This window comes from Mustela putorius, unplaced genomic scaffold (assembly GCF_011764305.1).
Source record: "Mustela putorius furo isolate JIRA1106 unplaced genomic scaffold, ASM1176430v1.1 tig00003898_pilon_pilon_pilon, whole genome shotgun sequence".
NCBI classification, from domain to species: domain Eukaryota; kingdom Metazoa; phylum Chordata; class Mammalia; order Carnivora; family Mustelidae; genus Mustela; species Mustela putorius.
This window is the reverse complement of record NW_025422047.1, coordinates 8408425-8430362: the sequence shown is the minus strand read 5'-3', so window position 1 is coordinate 8430362 and position 21938 is coordinate 8408425. Positions and strand designations below refer to the sequence as shown.

The 21938-nt window shown below is 54.8% G+C and overlaps 1 protein-coding gene across 1 annotated transcript; it reads right to left on the bottom strand.

Annotated features, from left to right (window-relative positions):
* Positions 1–326: 326 nt before the first annotated feature.
* TYRO3 (TYRO3 protein tyrosine kinase) lies at positions 327–17239 on the bottom strand. The gene is made up of 19 exons (XM_045067786.1): positions 16855–17239; positions 14897–15080; positions 14536–14636; positions 13614–13784; positions 12051–12137; positions 11129–11244; positions 9380–9557; positions 8548–8693; positions 7848–7992; positions 7331–7460; positions 7138–7238; positions 6782–6877; positions 6426–6506; positions 5753–5845; positions 5192–5313; positions 4672–4781; positions 4328–4487; positions 3994–4130; positions 327–1810 (listed from the first exon to the last, which is right to left on the bottom strand). Exons 1-19 carry the CDS (start codon positions 16979–16981, stop codon positions 1417–1419), a joined length of 2679 nt encoding a protein of 892 aa, XP_044923721.1. The 5' UTR covers positions 16982–17239; the 3' UTR covers positions 327–1416.
* Positions 17240–21938: the final 4699 nt, after the last annotated feature.

Genomic DNA, 21938 nt, shown 5'->3' with positions numbered 1-21938 from the left:
TCTCTCTGCCTGCTTGTGATCTCTGTCAAATAAATAAATAAAATCTTTGAAAAAAAAAAATGATTTTCTACACTTTCCTTATTGTCTACAATGACCATGTATTATCTTTAATTACCATTCTTTGGGGTCTTCTGTAATCACAAAAGCACTTTGTGCTCCGTGCAGAAAACTTGGAAGGCACAAAGGAAAACGAGTCCCTTTAACTCACATCATGTAAAGATAACAGCTGTTAACATTTTGGCATATGTCTTTCCAGATTTTTCTCTACGCAGTGATGCTTCGTTTTTTGTGATCTGGAAAAAAGTCAACAGTTAAGAGACAAAGCCTTGGGTCTTTAGTTCTCAATTTTATTTCTGTTTTTAAACAGCTTCTAACGGCTTGGAAATATCCCTAACAGCAGGGGCCTGCCCCATGCAATCCGGGGGCTCCCCTACCAGGACTGGGGTCTAGGCTCCAGTAACTCCCTCTCACCCACACCAGCCATCAGGCCTATATTCTCTCTGCATCTGGAGACTTGGGACAGAAGAGGGTCTCCAGTGAGAGGGAAAATTGGGACTAAGGGATGCTGCGTGGAAGGATTGAGCTCAGACACAGCTGCCTTTGTTAGTCTTGGGATATTTTGGGATTTGGTAGCATGCTCAGACAGACTGTGGGAGGGCGTAAAGAGGGGCTCTGGGACTCCTCTCTGGCCTCACGCGTTCCTGGGCAGGGCCCACAGCACCCCTTCCTCTTGCCGGGCTGGGTGGACTACCTTTACAGGCTGGGCAAACAGTAGCCTGCAGAAATTCAGCATGCCTTGCTGTGACCTGGTCAGCTGCACATGACTCCTGGCCTAGGTGGGATGGGTCATCAGGAAGGGGATGCAGACTCAGACCTGAGAGGCCCCACTGCCTCCTACAGCAGCACTTGGGACCTGACTGCATCAAACCCTTACCAACTCTCACCTACAGGGGAATAACACAAGGGCATCTCTCTGTGAGCAGCAGCAACCCGCACACTTGAACCCCAAGCACAGGCAGGGCTGGGCCCCCCGTTGGGGGGCGGTCGGAGACACCTCAATGCATGCACTGAAGCAGCAGGGGCCGCTGGGCCAGAGAGTAGGGGCCCACAGGGCTGGATCTACCCTCCCCCAACTCCTCTCCACACCCATGGTAACCATGGAAACATAACCACCCCCTCCTGCCAGCTGCCTGGGTTTAGGCAACCAGGCCTGGCCCACCTCCACCCAGCCAAGGCCTGAACTGATGCCAGGCAGGCCAGAGTGGCCGCAGGAAGAACTGGGATTGGGCCATTTGGTCAGTCCAGGCTTCCAGCGCAGCTCGGGAGGACTACCACAGGAGCCTCCACGCCATGCTGCCTGGGCTAGGGTCAGCCGGGGCTTCATCGGCCAGCAGCATGGCCCCGGACACCTGTGGGCTAACAGCTACTGTGGGGCAGTAGCCCTTGTTGCAGCAGCAGCAGCCTCTGGGCCTCACCCACGGGGCTTTCCGGCTGCTGCTCCTCCTGCCTGGGCCGCTCGGCCAGCCCCCCAGGGCTGAGGATGTACCGATAGTCACTACTGGGGGTGCCCCCCACTGCCCCCACACCACTGCCATCCCCGGCCCCGCTGCTGGCCTGGTCCCCGCCAGGCAGCTCCAGGGGGCCTCCCTCGGCCGGCTCCTCGGCTCTCTCCAGGTTGATGTACAAGGGGTCCTGGCTGGTGGACAGCACGGACAGGTGGCCCAGGATGCTTTCCAGCTCCATCCGCAGGCATGTGAAGCTCGGCCGCTGCTTGGGGTCGGCACTCCAGCACTGGTACATGAGCTCATACCTGGGGTGAGAGAAGCAGGAGGGGAGGCAGTAAGAAACCACAAGGGGAGGCAGAGGCCCCTTAAGCCTACAGAACCAGGATTTGGAAAACTTTTCCTAAACATGCCCATACGGAGCCCATACTTACTTTGTGTCAGGCCCTCGTCTAAGTATTTTACATTTACTATTTAATTCTCACCATAACCCTGTGGAATAAATCAGTCCTATTTTACCACTGTGGAAACTGAGGGCCAGAGAGGTTAAGAACCTCAACCAAGGTCACACAGGTGGAAAGTGATGGAGCTGGCTCTGTCCTAGGCAACGTGGGGGGGAGGGAGGGGATGAGGAGTGTTTTTGCTTTGCAGAACCTGGCAGGAGTCACTGTTATTTTAATGGCAAGGATTTGAACAGCTGCCCTTTGTCCTAAATCCCCACCCACTCAGGATGACTTAAATCTTCATTATTCATGGACATCTTTGTATGTAGAAAAGCTTCTAGCCCTCTCCCCTGGGGAAGGAACACTTTTTACACACACTTTCAGGAGCCTTACAGATTCCCTGAGGTCTTATTCCTGTTCCAGGGGAATGCTTCAGGCTTAAGGAAAAAAAAAAAAAGAACTAATGGAAGAGGACTGAGAACAGACGCAGTCAGAGCAAATGCCTGACTCTCTTGTGCCCACAAACAGAAGCCCCAAACACTGTCCCACTCATTGGCCCTCCTGACAGAGGCCCCCAGTGATGGGCGGAATGGTGCCAGACATCCAAGAGGCCATGGAAATGGTCCGGGGCCATGGGGATGTGGCCCAGCTGGGCTACATTGTCAAGGCTGTGCTAGGAGCCAATTGGCACCTGTCCACCAGGCTGGCTGGTAGGAGGCCAGCACCCGCCCTACTGACAACACTAGCTCTGGCCCAGGAGGAAGCTGAGCTGGGGCCTGGTCCCCGATGCCCAGTGGAACCTCTGCTGCTCCAGATGTCCAAGTAGGCTGCAACTACAGGGAGACCTGAGCTCCTGCCTCTGCCACACCCTGAGCTGTGCTCAAGGAGGAGGGGTAGGGTCTGGCTCTCACCCTCAGATCTCCCTCTCATCCACAGTACAGGATCTCCTTTAAACCTTCCGACTTCAAACCCACTGCCCTAGAGAAAGAGAACCCCACCATTCAGGCTGGGCCTTCTTGTGCCTGTCTCTGTTCTTGGCCCACAGCAAGAAATAGGGAGCAGATTCCTTCCCCGGATCACTGTGGACTATCTCCCCCGGGTACTAGTGAAAATGTCCTCCAGGGCCACAGGGAAACTCTGGCTTGCACAGGGTGGGAAATACAACACTAGAACGGACAAAGTATGTCTGGCGTCATCGTTAAGAGGCACCTATTCTAAAATCATAGGGATCTAGGTTCACATCCCAACTCAGCTACTTAATAGCTGTGTGACCTTGGCCACGTTACTTAACCTCCTTAATCTTAGTTTCTCATCTACAAAATAGCGATAATGAGAGTCTTTTCCTTATAGGGTGAGAAGGGGATTACCTGAAAGAATGCCTGTAAACTACCCAGCTAATGCTAGTCTTCCAGTCATGAGGGGTTTACAACCCTCCCCTGGTTGGGCGGGTATCCCGACCCTACCGGGCTCCCAAGGGCTCCGGGCTTTCAGAAAGGAAAGAAGGCAGTTCCCTTCTCCCCAGCATCTTGGGTGTCTCCACTCCCTTAAGAAGAAGCCAGCCTCCCTCACCCCCGCACTCCCTCCTTGTCTAGCGGAGGAATGTAATACAGCAGCAGTTTTTTTCTTGCCCTGGTGCAGTCTTCTCTGAGAGGGAGGGAGGGCTCAGCCTGGGAGGTTTTCTTAGACTAGCTGGGGACTGAGAAGGAGTGGGGGTGGGAAGAAGGTGACAGAATCGTGCACTATTGCTCAACCCTGTACCTTCTGCCCTTGGGGTTCCTGGTTCTTCCAGGAAAGTGGAGAAAATAGAGTGTAAGAAAAGGTGGAACAAAAATATGACAGGATGGGAAAGGGGGAGAGAAAGAAAACAGGGAGGTGGCAGAGGAAGAGGCAGCTTGGGGTGGGGGTTGGTCCTCCCTCTAATGACAAGGACATTAAACAAAAGGTCCAGTTGAGGTCCTGGGTTCCTACTGGACCAGCAGCTGTGGCGGCAGCCAGCACCTGAAACCCCAAATTCCTTCCTCCCCAAATCCCCTTCCCAGGGTACTCACACATCCTCTATACAGTCCGGAGGCTGTTTCAGGCGGTTTCCGCCGATGAGGTAGTTGTAAATCTCAGCATTCTCAATGCCAGCGTACGGCGTCTGCCCACGAGTCATGATCTCCCACATGGTCACCCCGAAGGCCCACTGGGATGGAAGCAAGTTTGGAGGGGAGATGTCACTAGGTTTCCTGGGCAGGGCAGAGCCCTAAGCCGAACATACCTCAGGGCTCTAAGCAGGCAGCCCAAGCCCAAAGAAGGGACCAGGCTAGGTTCTTGAGGACTCTCCAGGGCCGGCCACACTGCCAGCATCCCCACCAGACTTCACTGTGCCACCCAACTTACTACGTCACTGTGCACAGTATACAGGTTGTCAGCCAGGCTCTCTAGGGCCAGCCACTTGACAGGCAATTTGGAGGCACAGCCCTGGCGATAGTAATCCCCACTGTAGATCTTCCGGGAGAGCCCAAAATCAGCAACGCACACTGTCATGTCCTCTGCCAGCCTGTGAGGGGTGTTGGAGGATGGAGTCAGCCTTACAGAACTATGGCATCTTGGCTCCCCAGCTGTCCCCACACACAGCACACACTGTCCCAGGTGAGAGCTGACCATAAGCTAGTCCTCCTGTCACAAGCTGCTCTGTCCCCGCCCCCTGGACCCCACCCCCCAGCCCTCTAGAATTCACATACATGCAATTTCGAGCAGCCAGGTCTCGGTGGATGAAGTTCCGGGAGCTCAGGTACTCCATGCCACAGGCGATGTCCACCATGAACCGGACCAGGGTCTGCAGGGGCAGGTTCTGGTAGGCAGACAGGGCAAGTTCAGGCCCGATTTGCTCACCTACCCAGGTAGGGTAGGATGAAGGGGGTTCCCTGGCCAGAAAGCCTAAAGACTTGGGGTTACTGAAAGGAGGGGACTTAGTGGGGCTTCCCAAGGCAAAGAAGTTTTGGGAGACCTATGGAGCATCCCAGAGTCAAGACACTCCCAGAACGGAGCTTCAGAGGTCTCTTCTCCCAGAATGGCCCTGGCCCGGCCTAAAATTCTCAGCAGCGCTTTGTGAGGGAGAAGGAAGCCTTCTAACATCAAAAGGGTCGAAGCCAGGCTGCCTCTCTTCCTAACCAGCTTGATCGGCGCTGCCCACCAAGCCAAACTCTCTCCCAGGGTCTTTGTCTCTTTACAACTCCCAGCCAGTCCACCCCAGGCACTCACAAAGGGATTCTCCCCAATCCGGGAGGCGAGCAGGAAGGCGTGCAGGTCCCCGTGCTTCATGAAGGGCAAAATGACCATAGGGATGGGGAGACGACCTTTGGCCCTGCTGCGGAGGCTCACCCCTGGGGACAAGAGAGAGTCAGGAACAGGGCACACAGCAGTCAAGAGATGGCTCAGGAGTCTGCATGAGTCTCCCACCTGCTAGGCCCTACTTCCAGCCCTAACTCTGTTACTTCCCTCTCTGTAAGTCCGCACTGGCCTACCTACTGGTGACCACCTAAGATGTGGCTGCCCCCAGATCTCTGCAGCATCTACTTGTCTCCTCCTTCTCCTCTGTTCACATGAGCAGTCTTTCAGTGCAGACCTCTGGTACAGGGCCCACACAATAAATCCCTTACCTGGAGGGGGATCAGAGTTCAGCCAGGACCCTCCTCGTGATTTTGCTCCCTGCTTACTCACCAGCTAAGTCCGAACTTCTCTCCTACAGGCTTGCCCTCCCACCTTGGGGGAGCACACTTTTAGCCCTATTGTGTATCTGTCGCCCCTGAGGAAGGAGCTCACCAACAAGCTTGGCCACGTGTGGGTGATCAAATTCCTTCATGCAAGCCGCTTCCCTGAGGAACTCTTCAATGTCACTTGAAGCAATGATGTCAGCTGGAAGAAAAGGACGGCAGGGAGGAAAGAAGGGAGATGTGCCCCCAATTCTGGTCTAAGTCCACATGCAGTGGGGCTCTCCAACCATTTCTCCACTTGCTAACGGTCTTCCCTTTGGTTCGGATAGCTGTAATCACCCTGAAGGAGCCCAGAGGACAGTCACTGCTGATGGCAGAAAGCAAAAGCGAGGGCACAAATGTGTGTGGGTTTATGCTTTTGAATTATTCACATGGCACAGGCAGCATCCTAGTTAGTACTAACTAACTCTTCTTGGAAAGTCTAGGGGCACAACAGAGCCTACTTCCGGCTCAGTCACCTTTGCCACACCTCACTCACTCCGTGTCTTCTACTCTCCACTCACCTTTCAGCATCTTTTTTTTTTTTTTTTTTTTTTTTAAAGATTTTATTTATTTATTTGACAGATCACAAGTAGGCAGAGAGGCAGGCAGAGAGAGAGAGAGGAGGAAGCAGGCTCCCCGCCGAGCAGAGAGCCCGATGCGGGACTCGATCCCAGGACCCTGAGATCATGACCTGAGCCGAAGGCAGTGGCTTAACCCACTGAGCCACCCAGGCGCCCCACCTTTCAGCATCTTGACGGCCACTTTCACAAAGGAGCCATCCTCCTGCTTCAGCTGGGCCTCCCGCACTGAACCGAACTCTCCTAGGAACAGATCCAAACAACGGTGAGGGTCCTTGCCCCACCGCCCCCCCAGCCCCTTTTCTCCAAGGTGACCCTCCTCAGGGACACAAATCACTAGCCACTGCAGGAAGACTCCCTTGTCTGCATCTCCAGCCACCATTCCCCCAAACAGCCCACACTCGGGAGTCTTCAAGCATATCCTGTTCACAGGAGCTGCCCCAAGCCCACACCCTCAAAGCACGTGGAGCCATCGAAGACAACCTCCACTCAGCTAACCCCCACGCAGCCCCACACACCTTTGCCCAACATCCGGCCCAGGGTGAACTGCTGCTCAGGGATGAGCACGTCCTCCAACTTGTCCTTGAGCTCATCGCTGATGCCCAAGCTGTCCACTGTGGGGAGAGAGAAGAGGGGCCTCCTGGACTCCTGACCTGCACCCCAGTCTCGGCCCTCAGGGCAGACATGAGCTTCATTTGGCTCTCCCACAGCCAGGATGGTAAATCTCCATGAGGGTAGTTCTGTGTTTCTTTTCACTGTTGTGTGCTCAGGACTCATGGATGCTCAGACACACTGGCCAAACCCATGAGCCAGCAAAAAGAATATAGCTAGGGGCACGAAGGCAGCCCACGTTTCCTAAGATTTCCATACTCACATGTGGCCTCGATGCGCTCAGGCCGCTCTCGATTGAAGGACCGGGCCGCCCGGAAGTGAACAGCTGGCTCCCCACGGGCCATGACACTGTCAAAGGCTTGCCTAAGGGGAAACCCCAGAGTTGGAGTCAGCTCCAAGGCTGACTCCAAGGTCGTCTGTCACCTCTTGCTTTTCCCTCATCCTTACCCCCTTACCCGAACCGTGTCTCCTTCCGCCTCTTTCGAAGCAGGATGAGGGCCAAGGCCGCGGCTGTCACCAAGGCTGTCAGCACACCCAGGACCACAGGCACCCAGGATGTGCGGCTATGGGGAGGACCCTGTTGGCCTATGGGAGGAGACAGAGCCAGTGGCATGAGCGAGGCTAACAAAAGGAGTCCCTTTAGAACTTTCCAGTGATGGCCATCTGGCCTGGACAAGAGGTTCTCTTGGGTCCATAAAGGTCCCAAGTGGAAAGAAGGCCCAAAGGAAGCCCCAAGAGTTCCTACCCTGTCAGTGACAGGCCCTGGCTGTTGGAACCTACAAATCTATCAGGGACTTCTATGCTAGTGCTGGGGCAGAGGGAGGAGAAGGGCATATAGTTCAAATACCAATCCTGGCCTCAACAGTTGAGTCTTTGGATCTATTAGGAGCAAAGGTTCTGCCCAGCTCCTCCCACCAATCTAGGCTGTCCCTGAAAGCCATGACCCGTCTGCCCTTCCCCTACAGGCCTCACCTGCATGGTCATGCGAAGGGACCACCAGTGGCTGACTCCAGGGCCCACAGCCAACCGCATTGGAGATGCACACACGCACAGTCAGGTCCTTCTGCGGGTCCCAGCCTGTCAAGTTGGCCCTGGTCCCCTCCACTGTCAGCTCACCCTAGGGCCAGGAAAAGCCCCCATCCCACATTTGAGTCAGAGGAGGAGGCCTTCAGAGAGGCCTGAATGCAGAAAGTGGTCTAGCTAGGAACCCAGTAGGCAAGGGACACTGTGGGTTCAGGGACCCCAGGAACACAACCTGCTAAGTCATCACATTCCCCTTCTAGGCTGCAGAAGCCTCCCCTGAACACAACAAACAAGGCTCAGTCCCTGCGGGGTGGGTGGGTGGGGGTGTTGGGAGGGGTGTGGTGCTGGGAGGGAACCAGGCTGGGGATAAGAGCCTTATCTGTGCCCTCCCCCAGTTTGTTCAGGAATGCGCTTCCTGCTTTACAAATGAAATGGTCACCACAGGATGCAATTCTAACAGGAGACAATCTAGTAAGGAGGGAAGCCTGCAGGGGAAGGTGGGGAAAAGTAGACTCTCTGGGATGCTGGGAAGCCCAGCCCACCAAAGTCCCAGGGCCCACCAAAGACAGCCATTCGGAAGCTCTGAAGGTCTTGAGCCCTGAAAGGGCACTCTGGTGCCCTTGGAGAGTTGAGGTTTATCTCCCCTTACCTGGGTGCCGTTGTCTTGAACCCAGGACAATTTATAAGGTCCCAGGGGGCCTTCCAAAGGGCCCTCAGGTATCACTTCTTCCCACTCCAGGATGAGGCCTGAGTCTGTGCGGATGGCATGGAGGTTCTGGGGAGCGCTGGTTGGGGCTGAACCCAAAGACAGAATACCGCTAAGAGCCCTGCCCTCCCCACCATCACTATCCCGTGCTAGCCTTTGGAACCAACTCTCAAGAGCTACACAGCTCAGACAGCTACAGGTATGGGTTAGAACGGGACTCCCAGTTCTGACTGCTCTCACCTTTGGTCCTGTGGAGGAGAGGTGAACAATGGCAAGCCCTACAGCACCCCACTAGGTACAGCACTGCTCTTAGTTACTGCCTCAGCAGCATCCTTCACCCTTGCCCCCTCATAGTCCCGCCAACTCTCAGCAATTGGTAAGAGAACTCCAAGCAAGTTCCTGCCACAGGAACTTTGCAGTTGCCGTGCCGTCTTCCACAGTGATTTCCCCTAGCCTCAGTATGGCTTGTTCCTTATCAAACTTCTCTTTATAGGATACACCTACACCACCCTGGGAGCAACTCTTCCTCACCATACTATCAGATCTTTCCTAATTTGCATGTTTGCTCCACCCCCTAGAACTAAAGCTGCAGGGGAAGGGGCGGGATTCATCTAGTTCATAGGTATGCAGCAGACACTTGGGTGCTTGCTGAAGGAGGCAGGACCCTCCCTTCAGGTAACAACTCTCTCCAGCAACTTCCTTCAGAACTGAAGCCAACACTGCCTTTTCCCCACTCAGGCCCTGCCCAGCCACTCCGCCCCGTTAAGTCTCTTACCTAGGCCCTTCGTCCGAAAGGGCACCCAGTCAGCATATGGAGAAGGCCCCAAGGCGTTGGCACAGCGTACCCTGAGGCTGTAGTTGGTGGCAGGTGCCAGGTCCCGGAGGAGGCAGGTAAAAGGTGGCACAGGGACCACCACAGCCAGGACCTCCCAGCCTCCTGGAGCTTGTGTCACCTACAGAAGAACAGCAAAAGAACGATGAAGAGGAGGGAGACGGAAGGTGGGACAGGCCTGGGTGGGAGCAGGGTGCCCAGGAAGGGGGTTGTATCTTGAGTTAATGCCTCCTCTAAGCCTATCAGCAAACACTTGCAACCCACCCCCTCCGGCCTGCCCCCACTCTAATAACACAAGGATCCTCCCCTCCACGCCTTTGCAAATGCTGCTCCCTGGCCTGGAACTGCTCTTCCTAGCAAAGCCCAACTCATCTTTTAAAACTCAGTGCAAACACCACTTTTTCTGCCAAGGACGTTGCCAACTACTCCAGAAAACTCATACCCTTTCTCGCTTGGTACATAACTCAGTTAGAAGAGCTCCCATTTATTATAACTACACGCCAGTGCGAAAGAGTCAGTTTCTCAAGGGCAGAGTAACTGGGACTCTAGGGGCATCGTGAACCAGACCTTCACCTCACATTTTTTAGGACGCCCACCATAAGTGTACAAATGGAGAGCCACATACCATGTGGCTAAGTATGTAAATGTTAGAATCAGCTAACAAATTATTAAACAAAATATTTCCTATGATGGTATATGGACAAATAAAGCTTCAAAACAACCTGGAAGATCAGTTTTGCATTTATAATCCCCTGGTCCCTGGGATTCCCAAGCCAGAATGTGGTGGCATAAGAAAAGCCAGCCTGTGGGCCAAGGGTCTATACCCAGGGAACACCAAATGCGCAGGTATGGACAGTGCTGCCTGCATACTGACTCCCCTAAGGAATGTACTTGAGGTGCACAAACCAAGCCCTCCTAAGGACAGACCAGGGAAGAGGCTTACACAGGTCCTAGAAGCAGACTGGGGATCATAGGGAGGAGGTCTTGAGTATCTAGAAAATGGTATAGGGTGGCAGTTGGGGGAAGCGGAGGCAGGTAGCCTCATGATCTAGATGGGCATATCCCCTAGTCTCTACAGCCTCCTTGCCCAGAGGCAAGGAATGCAGCCAAAGGAGGGCCAGAGCAGGGTCCTCCAAATTGTCCAGCCCAGAGCAGGGGCCTCTCCTGCCTGGGGGAACTGGCTACAACAGTTTCATCAAAGGCGCTCCTTAAATACCTCTGAGTAAACAGATGAAAATAAACAAGGCTGCATTGCCTCTTGTTTTTGGTATCACCTCACCCAGGCTTTCTACTCTCTGGGGCTTCGAACCCCCTCCAATCGCCTTGTTCTCTTTGGCATGAGTCAGGGGATGGGGAAGGAGAGTATCAGCTAAATCAAAGGTTTGGGGTTTTGCCGACAGAAGAAACACCCCTCCAGGCATCTCAAATCTGCTCTAGTGATCTGCTTTCCAGCCTAAAGAATGTATGGGTTTGAGACAATTTGCCCAGTTACTTGGTGGCCAGAGCACCCTGTGGGAAGGGGCAGGCTGGGCTGTTCCTGGTAAAGGGGACAGTAACACCTGGAGAGAGCTAGGGACCCAGCCCTGCGGACAAGTGTAGGTCAATGGGATGGATACCACTGCGAACGGAGCACCATCGAGGCAGCCACAGAAGGAACATGGCCAGGAGAGCCTGTCCCCCCCGGCTCCCTACCTGGACCGTACAGGACTGGAGCAGGGCCCGGCCATCGGCACCTGGCGTCCAGGCCACACTAGCATTGCTGCTGGAGAGCTTCGTCACTGTGATGTTGAAGGGGGCTGCAGGCAGTGCTGTGGACAGGAGGGACAGTCAGCACCCTGGACTTCAGTGCTCGGGAAGGACAGGAGGAAGCAGAAAGCAGGGGCATCAAGCCTCAAGTCCCTCCCTGAGGTCTGGGGGTCCCCCCACACCTGACAATGGCTACTCAGCACTCCCAGAACTACAATTATAAACAAGCCAAGAAGCCAGTGGGGGAGAGCTGCTCATACCAGGGAGTGTGGGCTGGCTGTGGGGAGAAGTCGCCTCTCTCTGAATCAGGGCCCCTATCTGACCAAGGAGTAAGATAAGATAGTGGGTGTGGTGGGGGCGCAGGGGTGGGGGGCACAGTACCTTGCCCTGGGAGAGACAAATGAGAGGCAGCCCCTACAGCCACAACCCATTCCCCCACACACTGGCTCCCTCCCTCCCCTCTTCTCTCCCTTTATGCATACCAACCCTTTGGATCTCTGTTATCCTGCTTGGCCGTTTTCCCCAGCCCCATTCCCTCCACTGTGACTGGCAGAAGCAAGGCTGGGCATGAGCCCTGACCATCTCCTGCTGGCTCCCTCTCCACCTCCCTCTCTGCCTCCCTCCCAAGGACTCTGCTTCGTGATGGGAAATCTGCTGTGACGTCAGGTTTCTATTCTCATCTCAGCCATGGCAGGGTCTCAGGTGCTCTCACTAGGGATGGAGCTCTGCCAATTAACCCTTCATCCCTCAGATCCCAGCAGGGCCTTGGGAAGGCGGAACAGGGAACACCAAATGATTTTGTACTTCATCTGCTGCGCAGGCCCCAGGCCCCTGCCTCACTCACCCTCCCTCCCGCCAGTCCTCCTACCTTGAAGGCGAACGGTGGCTGGTCGAGAAGAGGCCAGGCCTTTAAGGTTGTGAGCTTCGCAGGAGAACACCGTGCTCTGGGTCACCCCTGATGCCACAAAACCTCAGTCAGCACCCCCCACCCCCAAGCAGCAATTCCCATTCAGCCTGGGACCAGGGAATGGGGTTTATGCAGGCTCTGGATGTGAATATCCTATTAGTCCCTCCAGTCAGAGGAAGGGGCTAGACACTGGGTACGACCAGGGACTCTGGAGTCTAACGAGCCTGGCTATACCCAGTGCTGGTGCTCTGTCTTCTCATCTCCAACACTGGGTGAATTGTGCAAACCAAATGAGGGAATTCACCTAAAGTGTGTGGCACACACAAAACACACAAAAAAGGTTATACTACTCCCCCTGCCTCAATCCCACCTCCCACATATGGCACAAAGCTGCCTCCCCTCTCTGTTCACGCCTCTACTGCACATTCCAGAGCCCTTCTCAGTTTGCTCTACACGGCAGCCCTATCATTGTTGATTTGCATTCTTTGCCCTGCAATAGTTCTCAGCTCCTTATGCATGTGTCTTGTCTCCCCAATTACACTAATTCCTTGGGGGCTGGACTGATGGCTTCTATTTCTTTTGTATTCCCGCGATCCCCCGTGGTGCCTAGCACAGTGTGGTGTGAGGAGTAGGAGTTCAGTGAGTGCTTATTATCTTGCGGGCTGCTAGGGAGGGTCCCAACCACGCACATCTGGAGAGAACTGAACCGAACATTCCCTCTCATGGGCTCCAACCCAGCACCTCCTGAACAGAACCCCCAGCCCACCTCTTCTCAAGATTCGTATTGGGGACTTGACACATCCATACCTATCCCTCCCACCATCCAGCATGTGAGACCCAGCTCAGACTCCCAACTTCTTGAGTCAGTTCAAGCCTCGACCAGGAACATTAGCTTCATTTCACAGAGAAGTGAGCCTCACAAGCCTCGTTAAATGCCTGAGGGTCTTGGGACCCAGGTGGGTGTGCAGGTGTTGCTGCTTTGGGTCTAGCTGCGTGGAGGTATGGATAAATACAGTTGTTTGAGAAAATGTCTAGAAATTTCTGGAAAGGGCCATTAGGAGAGGAGGCTCCTGTTTCTTTGTGCTGCACCTCCCTCCTTTTGCTTCTCCCTGCCATTCCCCACTCTGCAGCCCTAGACTGTTGTCTTCTAGGCAAGTCGGCCAGACACTCCTGCTAGCTCTGCGTGGGCTGGTTCCTGGCTCCTTCCCTTGGGAGGGGTGGGGGAAATGGGTGCCCCTGGTTTCACATGACTCCTCTCCCAGGGCCAGCTGTGCACGGCCGGAGCTGCTGTGCAGGATGGAAAGAGGCTCCAGTGGCCTCGAGCACACCCGGTAGGATCACCACTAATCAGCTCACCTGGCCAGCCCTGCACACCTGACTAACCAGCTTAGTAATGGTGCAGCTCATGTCCCCAGGCCCCGGGGTGGGCTCCAGACACTCACAACAGCAGACCTGGTGATTTACAGATTGCACACTGCCCAGTCTCACCACCCCTATTCAAAGTCCCCTCCTGCGGCTGCTCACCTGTTACATTTAAAACAGAAGGAGAGGGGGCCGGTCCCCCAACCTTCGTGCCTCCTCTCCACCACACAATGGTAACAGGTTCAGGGGGACCCACAGCCTCACAAGACAGTTGGAAAGGGGCATTGGGTGGCACTGCCAGATCTTTTGGCTCCACAGTGAAAAATGGCACACCTAAGGAGAAAGGGGGTTGGGGAATGAACCTTGCTTGCCCCTTCCCGATTTCCAACTACCCAAACCACAAGTTTGCTACCATTTACAGTCCCCTATGCAGAAGGTCCTACAGGTCCCCTTAGGATTGGGTCAACCGCCAAACAGGTGGCTAGCTTGATGGGGGAGCTTCTCTTCTTTGGGCATCTTAGGAATACCCTTTATGCTGTCCCCTTGGGCTCTTCCCAGACCTGCTCCAACAGCCTGCTCAGAGCAGGGGAGGAGGCAGAGGGTGAGGAGCTGGGGGAGGGTCAGAAAGGGAGGGGGAGTGGGCGGAAGCCTTAGCAGAGTTTCCAGATCCCTTCAGGGTCCTTTGTTACTTTCTTAGTCACTTTGTTTTCCTGGGCTGAACAGCTCTGAGCTCCCACAGCTGCGGATCCTTCCTCCCCTCCCCCAGCCCGCCTCCCCCTCCTGGCCTGGCCACTTGGCAGAACAGGGTCCAGCCCCCGATGGGTGCTTAGGCTTGTGGCTCAGACAACTGAAACTTACTGCACCCCATAGATTGGAGGTCCTTACTGCCCCCTTAGCTGTGAAATACCCAGACTCCAGTGAGTAGGATCTTCCCATGTCTGGGGTAGGCCTGGAGCCTGGTGCAATCAGGCTCCAGAGATCAATGGGGCAAATCAACTTCCACTGAACTTTCTTCCGCACAGGTGTGGTCACTAGAAGCACATGCATCAGGCCGACATGCCCACCCATGTCTCTGCTTCCTCACCTTCTACTGTGAGCCACACTGGCTGGGAGGTCTCCATTTCACCCCCATCCTCCACCTGGCACCAGTACCGGCCTGCATCAGAGCGGTCCACTGACTTTAGGCTGTGGAAACAGGATACCAGGCTCACCTCCTAGGGTGGGGGGGGAGGTGGCGCAGCTATGCTGGGCAGACTCAGTGGGTTGAGCCTGCCCCCACTTCTGGAAGTTTCTTTAGGTTGCCAAATTAAAAAAAAAAAAAAAGAAAGAAAAAAAGAAAAACCCACACCTCTGGGCATCAGCATTGCCCCCAGCTCCCAAGCCCAAGGAAAAAGCACAACTTGCCCCCAGGCTGGCATGCCACACCCTCCCCCACCGTCCTGCACCTGAGGAAGCCAATCCAGTGCTGCTCACTGACTGGGATGTACACCTGATCCACACTCTGGACCACAGCCCCATCTTTCACCCACTGTATCTCCGGCTCCTCCATTCCCTCCACACTGCAGTTGAGCTTCACCGGCTGCCCCTGAGACACTGTCAGCTTCACCGGGGCTCCCATGAGCTTCAGGCCTGAGAGGTGGGAAGGAGAAGGTGTCAGCCCACTTGACAGGGAGACTGTCTCTGGAAATGTCCCCTATCGGCTTCCAGAACCTAGTTTCTGGGTCAGAGGGCTCATCCTCGGCTCATGGTCAAGAAAACAGAGGTTGGACAGTGTGGGCGGGAAGGTGGCCTGGGCTTAGGCTGGGGGGAGGAAAATGACAAGCTCTCCAGGCACCAATTCTGCTACTGCCAAGTTCCCCCCAGCTCTAAGGAAGTGACCTTTTCCCCACACCTCCTGACTAGGTGATGTGAAGTTCGAGCGCAACCACCAAAAGGCAGGCAAGCCAGGCTAAAAAGGTGGGGCCCTCTTATACACCTAGGGCAGGTACTGTCCTGGGAATGACAGCTGTACCCATGGAGATCAACAGGCGGCCAGCTCTCTGCCGGCCCAGGGTGTCTGGCCAGACTTCACACTGCTGCTGGCATCCCCCTGTACCTTGCCCCAGCAAAAGAAAGGAGGCTGAGGAAGAGAAGGAGGGGGTGCTCCCCTGAAGTGGAGAACATATGGCTGCAGAACCACGTCAGATCAAACACATGGCAGCCTTCCTGGCAGCCACCCGCTCTATTAATACCTGAATGTGTGCAGGGGCGGGTGCTAGGGAGGTGGGAGGGAGGAGGGAGGGGAGGGGCCCTGAGCAGGGAGCCCAAGACCCCTGAGCTACTGTCACATCAACAGGAGCCACTTTGTGGAACACTACCCTGCGGGTGCTGACAGACAGACACACATGCACACACACACACCCCTCTCCTGAGCTCCCCGCGTGTTTTTAAGCAGAGGGGCAGGTGAACTACCCACAGGGCTGAATCCAGTCCTGCTTCATCCTGCCATTGCTGTGAGACTCTAGGCAAATTCCTGGGCTCTCTGATCCAGAGATACACACCTTTCCCGTCTTGTAAATACTTGTCACTCTCTGCCTTCCCTTCCCTGATTATCTCATATGGCAGGGAGTTCAGTCCCAAAATCATGTGCCAGCTCTGTTGTTTCTGCTTTAGCCTGTGACACAACGCAGGTCAAGGGGCAAGGAGGGATAACCTCACACCGCACACACACCCAACAGTCCCGTAGGTGTGTCGTGTGAACTTGGGAGAGGCAGGGTGCGAGCACTCGCTCCTACCACCTGCAAATGTCTCAGTGGCCACGGGGGAACACAAGGATAACCCCCACATGGACCGGCCACCTTGCTTCGGTCCATCCTCGCCAGCATTCCCGGGTTCAGGAAGCTCTGAGTACAGGAACTAGCATGTGTCCAGATGTTTTCTGCGACTGGGCACCCTCACAGCCCCTGTGCCCAAATGGTGTAGGTGTGCCTCTTGGGCGCTGAGTCCAGCCCCTGCGGTTTCCGAGTGGGACTTTCCTGTGTAAGGCGGGCAGAATGGGGTCCCCAGGACTGGGAGGGGGGAAGCAAACAACTAGATACGTCGAGGCGGGAACATCCAGTTCCTAACACCGCCCCCCTCCCCCGACCATTCAACCCACAGCCCTACTCCTTCCCCTTCCACCCCTCCAGAAGAGCCCCGGACGCGAGAAAGTTGGGGGTGGGGCTCCGGCCAGAGAACCAGCAGCGGACGCTGCGCTGCGCCCCCTCCCCCAGCCCCCAAGCCTCGGCCTTCCAACGTGGGTCCCCCCACCCAAGTCTCTCGCCCGCCCAGGCCCGGGGCTCGCTCCGCTGCGGTCCCTGGGCGCCCACCCGGCCGCGCCCCTCCGCAACCCCCCGCGTTCCGCCGCCTCCCGACCAACCCCTACCTGCGGCCGCGGGCTCCGCGAGCAGCAGAGCGGCCAGACCCGCCAGGAGCAGCGGCGGCGGCGGCGGCGGCAGCGGCAGCGGCAGCGGCGGGAGCCCCGGCCGCCCCATGCTCCGCCTCAGCGCCATCGGCGGCGACGCCGCACCATGCCGGGCCCGGCCCGCGAGCGACAAGGGAGGAGGGAGGAGGGACGGAGGAGGAGGGACGAGAGAGGAGGGCCGCGGGAGGGGCGGGGGCCGGACCGGGGGCGGCGCTGGGGCCCGCGCCTCCGAGACCCGCGCCCGCTGCGAGTCGCCCCGGCCGCCGTCAGCAGCGCGGGGTCCCCGGGGCCGCCGCTGGGCCACCGCGGTTCCTCCACAGCAGTCGCCGCCGTCGCCGCCGCCGCTGATTCATGTTCTTCTGCGAGCCGCCGCCTCCTCCCCAGCCCGCCCGCCCGCAAGCCTGAGCTCGTACCGCCCCCCCGCGGAGCCTCGAGCCGCTGGCTCCCAGCGCCTACCCTGCCGCCGCCTGCCCGGCCGGCCCCCGCCCGCCGACCTCCCCAGCGGCGGGACCCCGGACCAGATTCCCCAAGGCCGACCCGAGCATCGGCCGTGTTGCCCGGGTGGCGCACTCAGCCACGCCCCTCCTCTCCCTTAACTCTCTCCAGCATCCTTTCAAACCCAGCACTCCAGATCTTGCTTTCAAATCTCGCTAAAACCTCTCGCACCCCAACTTTTGTCCAGGCTCTGATGCCAGAATCCCGTCCCCCATCTCAGGACATGAAGCATCTCAGCCCCCTAAATTCCCAACCGTCAGAGCCCCCGAAATCGTGACTCAAGGCTCCCCCCACTGGACTAACACTCCTTCCTGCCTTTTTCTTGAGTCTTTCACCCAAAATTCCCTTATCCGTGCTCCATTTCCCATCCCTTTTCCTCCAGGATCTTGGGCCTCGGGTCTCGAGTTTTCCAAGATCTTTTTGGTAATCCTCACGTTTTATCTCTGACACCCCCACTGCTACACCACACAGGCCAAAGCCCCATGGTCCATATCTTTGGGGGTTATCATTCTTCCTAGTTGCTTCCTCTGCTTCTGCTCCCCACCCCCATCCCCAGGACATGGTGTGAAAGTTGGCTGTGTCCTCACAGTATCCAATAAAACCTCAGCTATTATTAGCAGACCACCTTGCACACAGTAGGCATTCCATAAATAGACAGATGCCTGTTAAATTAATGAATAATTGCCTCAAGAGTTTGGCCTGCCCCACAACCAGTAATCACGGGGGTGGCTGTGCCCAAAGACATTTTGTCAGGCAGATGCAGGGCAGGTTCCAAATGCAGCCTACCAAGTGTTTGCCCTCCCCTAGCCCTTGCCTCTCTACCTGTCCCCTGAAACCAGTTCCCAGTGCCCTTTCCAGAAGTCCTGGGAAGGGAGGAGGAACGAGCTACTCAGTCCCCTGTTCCCCCACAGCCTCACTGGATCTTTCCAGGGATTCTCATGAGCAGCAGGGTCCTTCCTCTTCCTCCACTTGGCCCCGTCAGTGCATGCTTATTAATTATCCTAATGATAACAACAGCAGCACCGGCAGCAGCCTCAGACCCAGCTCCAGGCGCCCTCAGGTGGCAACACCAGGAGAGACTCCAGCAGGGCTGTCAGACTTGGATGGCAGGGGCCTGAAGTCTCAGTGTAGCTTGGCATTCTGCCAGTTTCCTTGGGTGCTGTGGGTGGGCTCCAGGACCCTTTCTTAAAGGAAAAGACTTGTTCTGTTCCAGAATCCACAGAGTTTGGGCTTAGTCGGGTCAGGGCAGGCAGAGGGCAGTCTGGGGCTGAAGCCAAGTGCACTGGGGCCCTATTTGCTGCTGCGGCAAAGTGGCTGCCGCAGCTCTGCACTTGGGCACTCATCACCCCTTGGGGCCCTCTCCACATCTCTCCCCTCTCCAGGGGACTTCAAGTTTCCATTGCAGAAAGCCTTCTCCTATTGACTCTGGTTGACATTGGAAAGACTCTCTCCCAGAGGACGTTGAACGCAGAGCCCAAACCCAACCTTCCACTTCCCTTCTCCCCTCATTTCTTCCTTCCTTTCCTGAGTTCCAATGGGGTATCCAAGCCTGAGGATGACCCTTAGCTACCAGTCCAAATGGGCTTTTTGGACACGTGGATGCCACTGCTTTCTGCGCTCACAGTCTAGACAAATTCTTATCTCAGTGCAGGCCTCAGGCACATCACTGTTACCCTGGGGCGGCACGCTTTCCTGGTGGGGCCAGGAGCTCTGAGTCTGCTTTCTTTACCCCTGCTCTCGAGTCCTTCTCTATTCTTAGTATTTCTATTTGCAGGAGGAAGGGGAGACTGTGGGGTCCTGGTCTTCTGACTTTCTAGTTCCCACACAGAGTGCTTGCCTTCCTGAGCTGTAGCAACACATTCCTAACCTCTCTCTCTCTCTCTTTTTCTCAGCATGGTATAGGAACGTGCTTTAAGGGTATATGAGCAGGTGTGATTCTATGGAAGAAGTGTGTAGGTGGGTGAGAGGGTGTGCATTGTGATGTACGAGGGAGGGTGTGCATTTGTGCAAACTCTAAATGTGACTGACACTTTGTGGGTGGATGAGGAGAAAGTAAGTGTGTGTGTGTGTGTGTGTGTGTGTGTGTGTGACTGAAGGAGGTGGGCTGCCTGTGCAAATACATGCCTGCAAAATCTTCCTTTCTTTCATAAATGCATTGCTTTGAAGGAAACTAATCAAATCAACAGGAAATGTATTTGACAAAATGCAGGAGCAGCTGTCCCAGGAGTTCCTGTCCTCAGAACAGAACCAGAGCCAGCTATGATCTACCCCAAGGGAGTAAGAAGGGACCACAGAGGAGAGGAAGGGCCAGCAGCAGCCCCTTATTGTGGATTGAGCTGAGCTGGGCCTTGGCATCTCCCTTCTTGGGTGAAGTAAGTATCTGCCCACTCTGCCTTTTATGATCCAGGCCTGCCCAAGGAGGCCAAGGATAGAGAGAAGACACAGACAAACCTGGAAAGATAAGCCATCTGCCTGGGGTACCCGGGTGTCACAGTCAATTAAGTGTCTAACTCTTGACTTCTAGCTCAGGTCATGATCTCAGGGTCTTGAAATCCAACCCCAAGCCCCATGGTGGCCTCGAGATGGACATGGAGCTTGTTTGAGATTCTCCCTCCCGCTCCCTCTGCCTCTCCCCACCCCCTCTCTCTAAAACAAACAAACGAACACACAAACAAACAAAAAACCATCTGCCCATAGTAGCAGAATCCCCTGATGGCCATTTCCATCAGTCTCAGGAAGAAGCTGCTTCAGCTTTCCATTCAGGGAAGAGGAGGAATGGACCAAGAGGGAACCAAGGTGAGCCATGAGGTCAACGTAGTCTTGCTGCCCTGTGAGCAAGGATCCATTCTTTCTGGACTACTTACTGGTTCAAGAGGTCAGTTGGGACATGCCGCGTCTGAAATGGGCAGGCTGCAGACTGTGCTCCACATCCCTTTAGAGAAAGCCAGGAGGCCACTCCTTCAGGGCTTGGAGGCAAACTGCCTGCCGGTGTGATGGCAGGAGTGCTGGGGATGGCCCCCATGCCTGCCGAACACTGCTTGCCTAAAATTCCTGAGTCGGAATCAGTGCAACGCCTTGCCCAAGGGAAGATGGAGTGGAAAGGTGAATCCCTAGGAAAGACAGAACTTCGATGTACAGTCACTAAGGGACTTTCAAATGCTCAGATTTTTTTCCTAGAAGTAAACTGAGGAGGCTGGAAGAGAACAATAAGTTTGGGGTTTCTGAAACAGCACATGGATCTGAACACATGAAAGAAAAAAATTTTCCTCTTCAAAATTTCACCTAGGGATGGCCCTGAGGGCCCTTGTCACCTGGAAAAGGAAATACATGTGTGAGTGTGAGTGTATTTGTTTGAATACACTCTAGCTGTCTGTGTTTCCTTTTTTGACCCTTTTTACAGCCTGGCAAGTGATACTTTTCTGGTTCTATTTTTTTTAACTTTTTTTTTTTTTAAGTAGGCTCCACGCTGCATGTGGATCCGAACGTGGAGCTTGAACTTGAGACCCTGAGATCATGACCTGAACTGAGATCAAGACTTGGATGCTTAATTGACTCAGCAGCCCCTAAAAAACTTTCAATTATGAAATTTTTTTTTAAAGATTTTATTTACTTATTTGACAGAGATCACAAGTAGGCAGAGAGGCAGGCAGAGAGAGAGAGAGAGAAGCAGGCTCCCTGCTGAGCAGAGAGCCCGATGCGGGGCTTGATCCCAGGACCCTGAGATCATGACCTGAGCCGAAGGCAGCGGCTTAACCCACTGAGCCACCCAGGCGCCCCCGATTATGAAATATTTTAAACATAAACAGAAATAGAGAGGAAAGTATAATGAATCATTCTGCTTCAATGATTATCTTAGCTAATTGTCTTCTATTGTCCCATTTCTTGGTGTTTTCCTAGGTTTTTTATTTTATTTTATTTATTAATGCGTGTGTGTGCGGGAGAGAAAGAGAGATAAAGACAGCGAGAGCACAGATGGGAGAGTGAGAGGGAGAAGCAGACTCTGCTAAGCAGCGAGCCTGTTGTGGGACTCAGTTCCAGGACCCTGCCATCATGACCTGAGCCAAAGGCAGATGCTTAACTGACTGAGACACCCAGATGCCCCTTCCTTGAGTTTTTAAAAGCAAGTCTTAGGAGCACATGCATACACACATACACACAAGAGATGGGAGGGCCAGAAGAAGAGAAAGAGAATCCCAAGCAGGCTCCCTGGTTCCCTCAACCAGGCATGCTGGTTCATTCATTCTAACAAATGTAACCAGTTAATGTTAGATGTTAAGAACAGGGGAAATGGGGCACCTGGCTGGCTCAGTAGGTTGAGCATGTGATTCTTGATCTTGGGGTCCTGAATTCAAGCCCCAAATCAGGCGTAGAGCTCACTTTAAAAATTGACAAGAGATGAATGGATAAAGATGTGGCATATATATATTCAATGGAATACTATGCAGCCATCAAAAAACCTCCAAAATCCTGCCAATTGCAATGACGTGGATGGAACTAGAGGGTATTATGCTAAGTGAAATAAGTCAATCAGAGAGAGACAATTATCACAT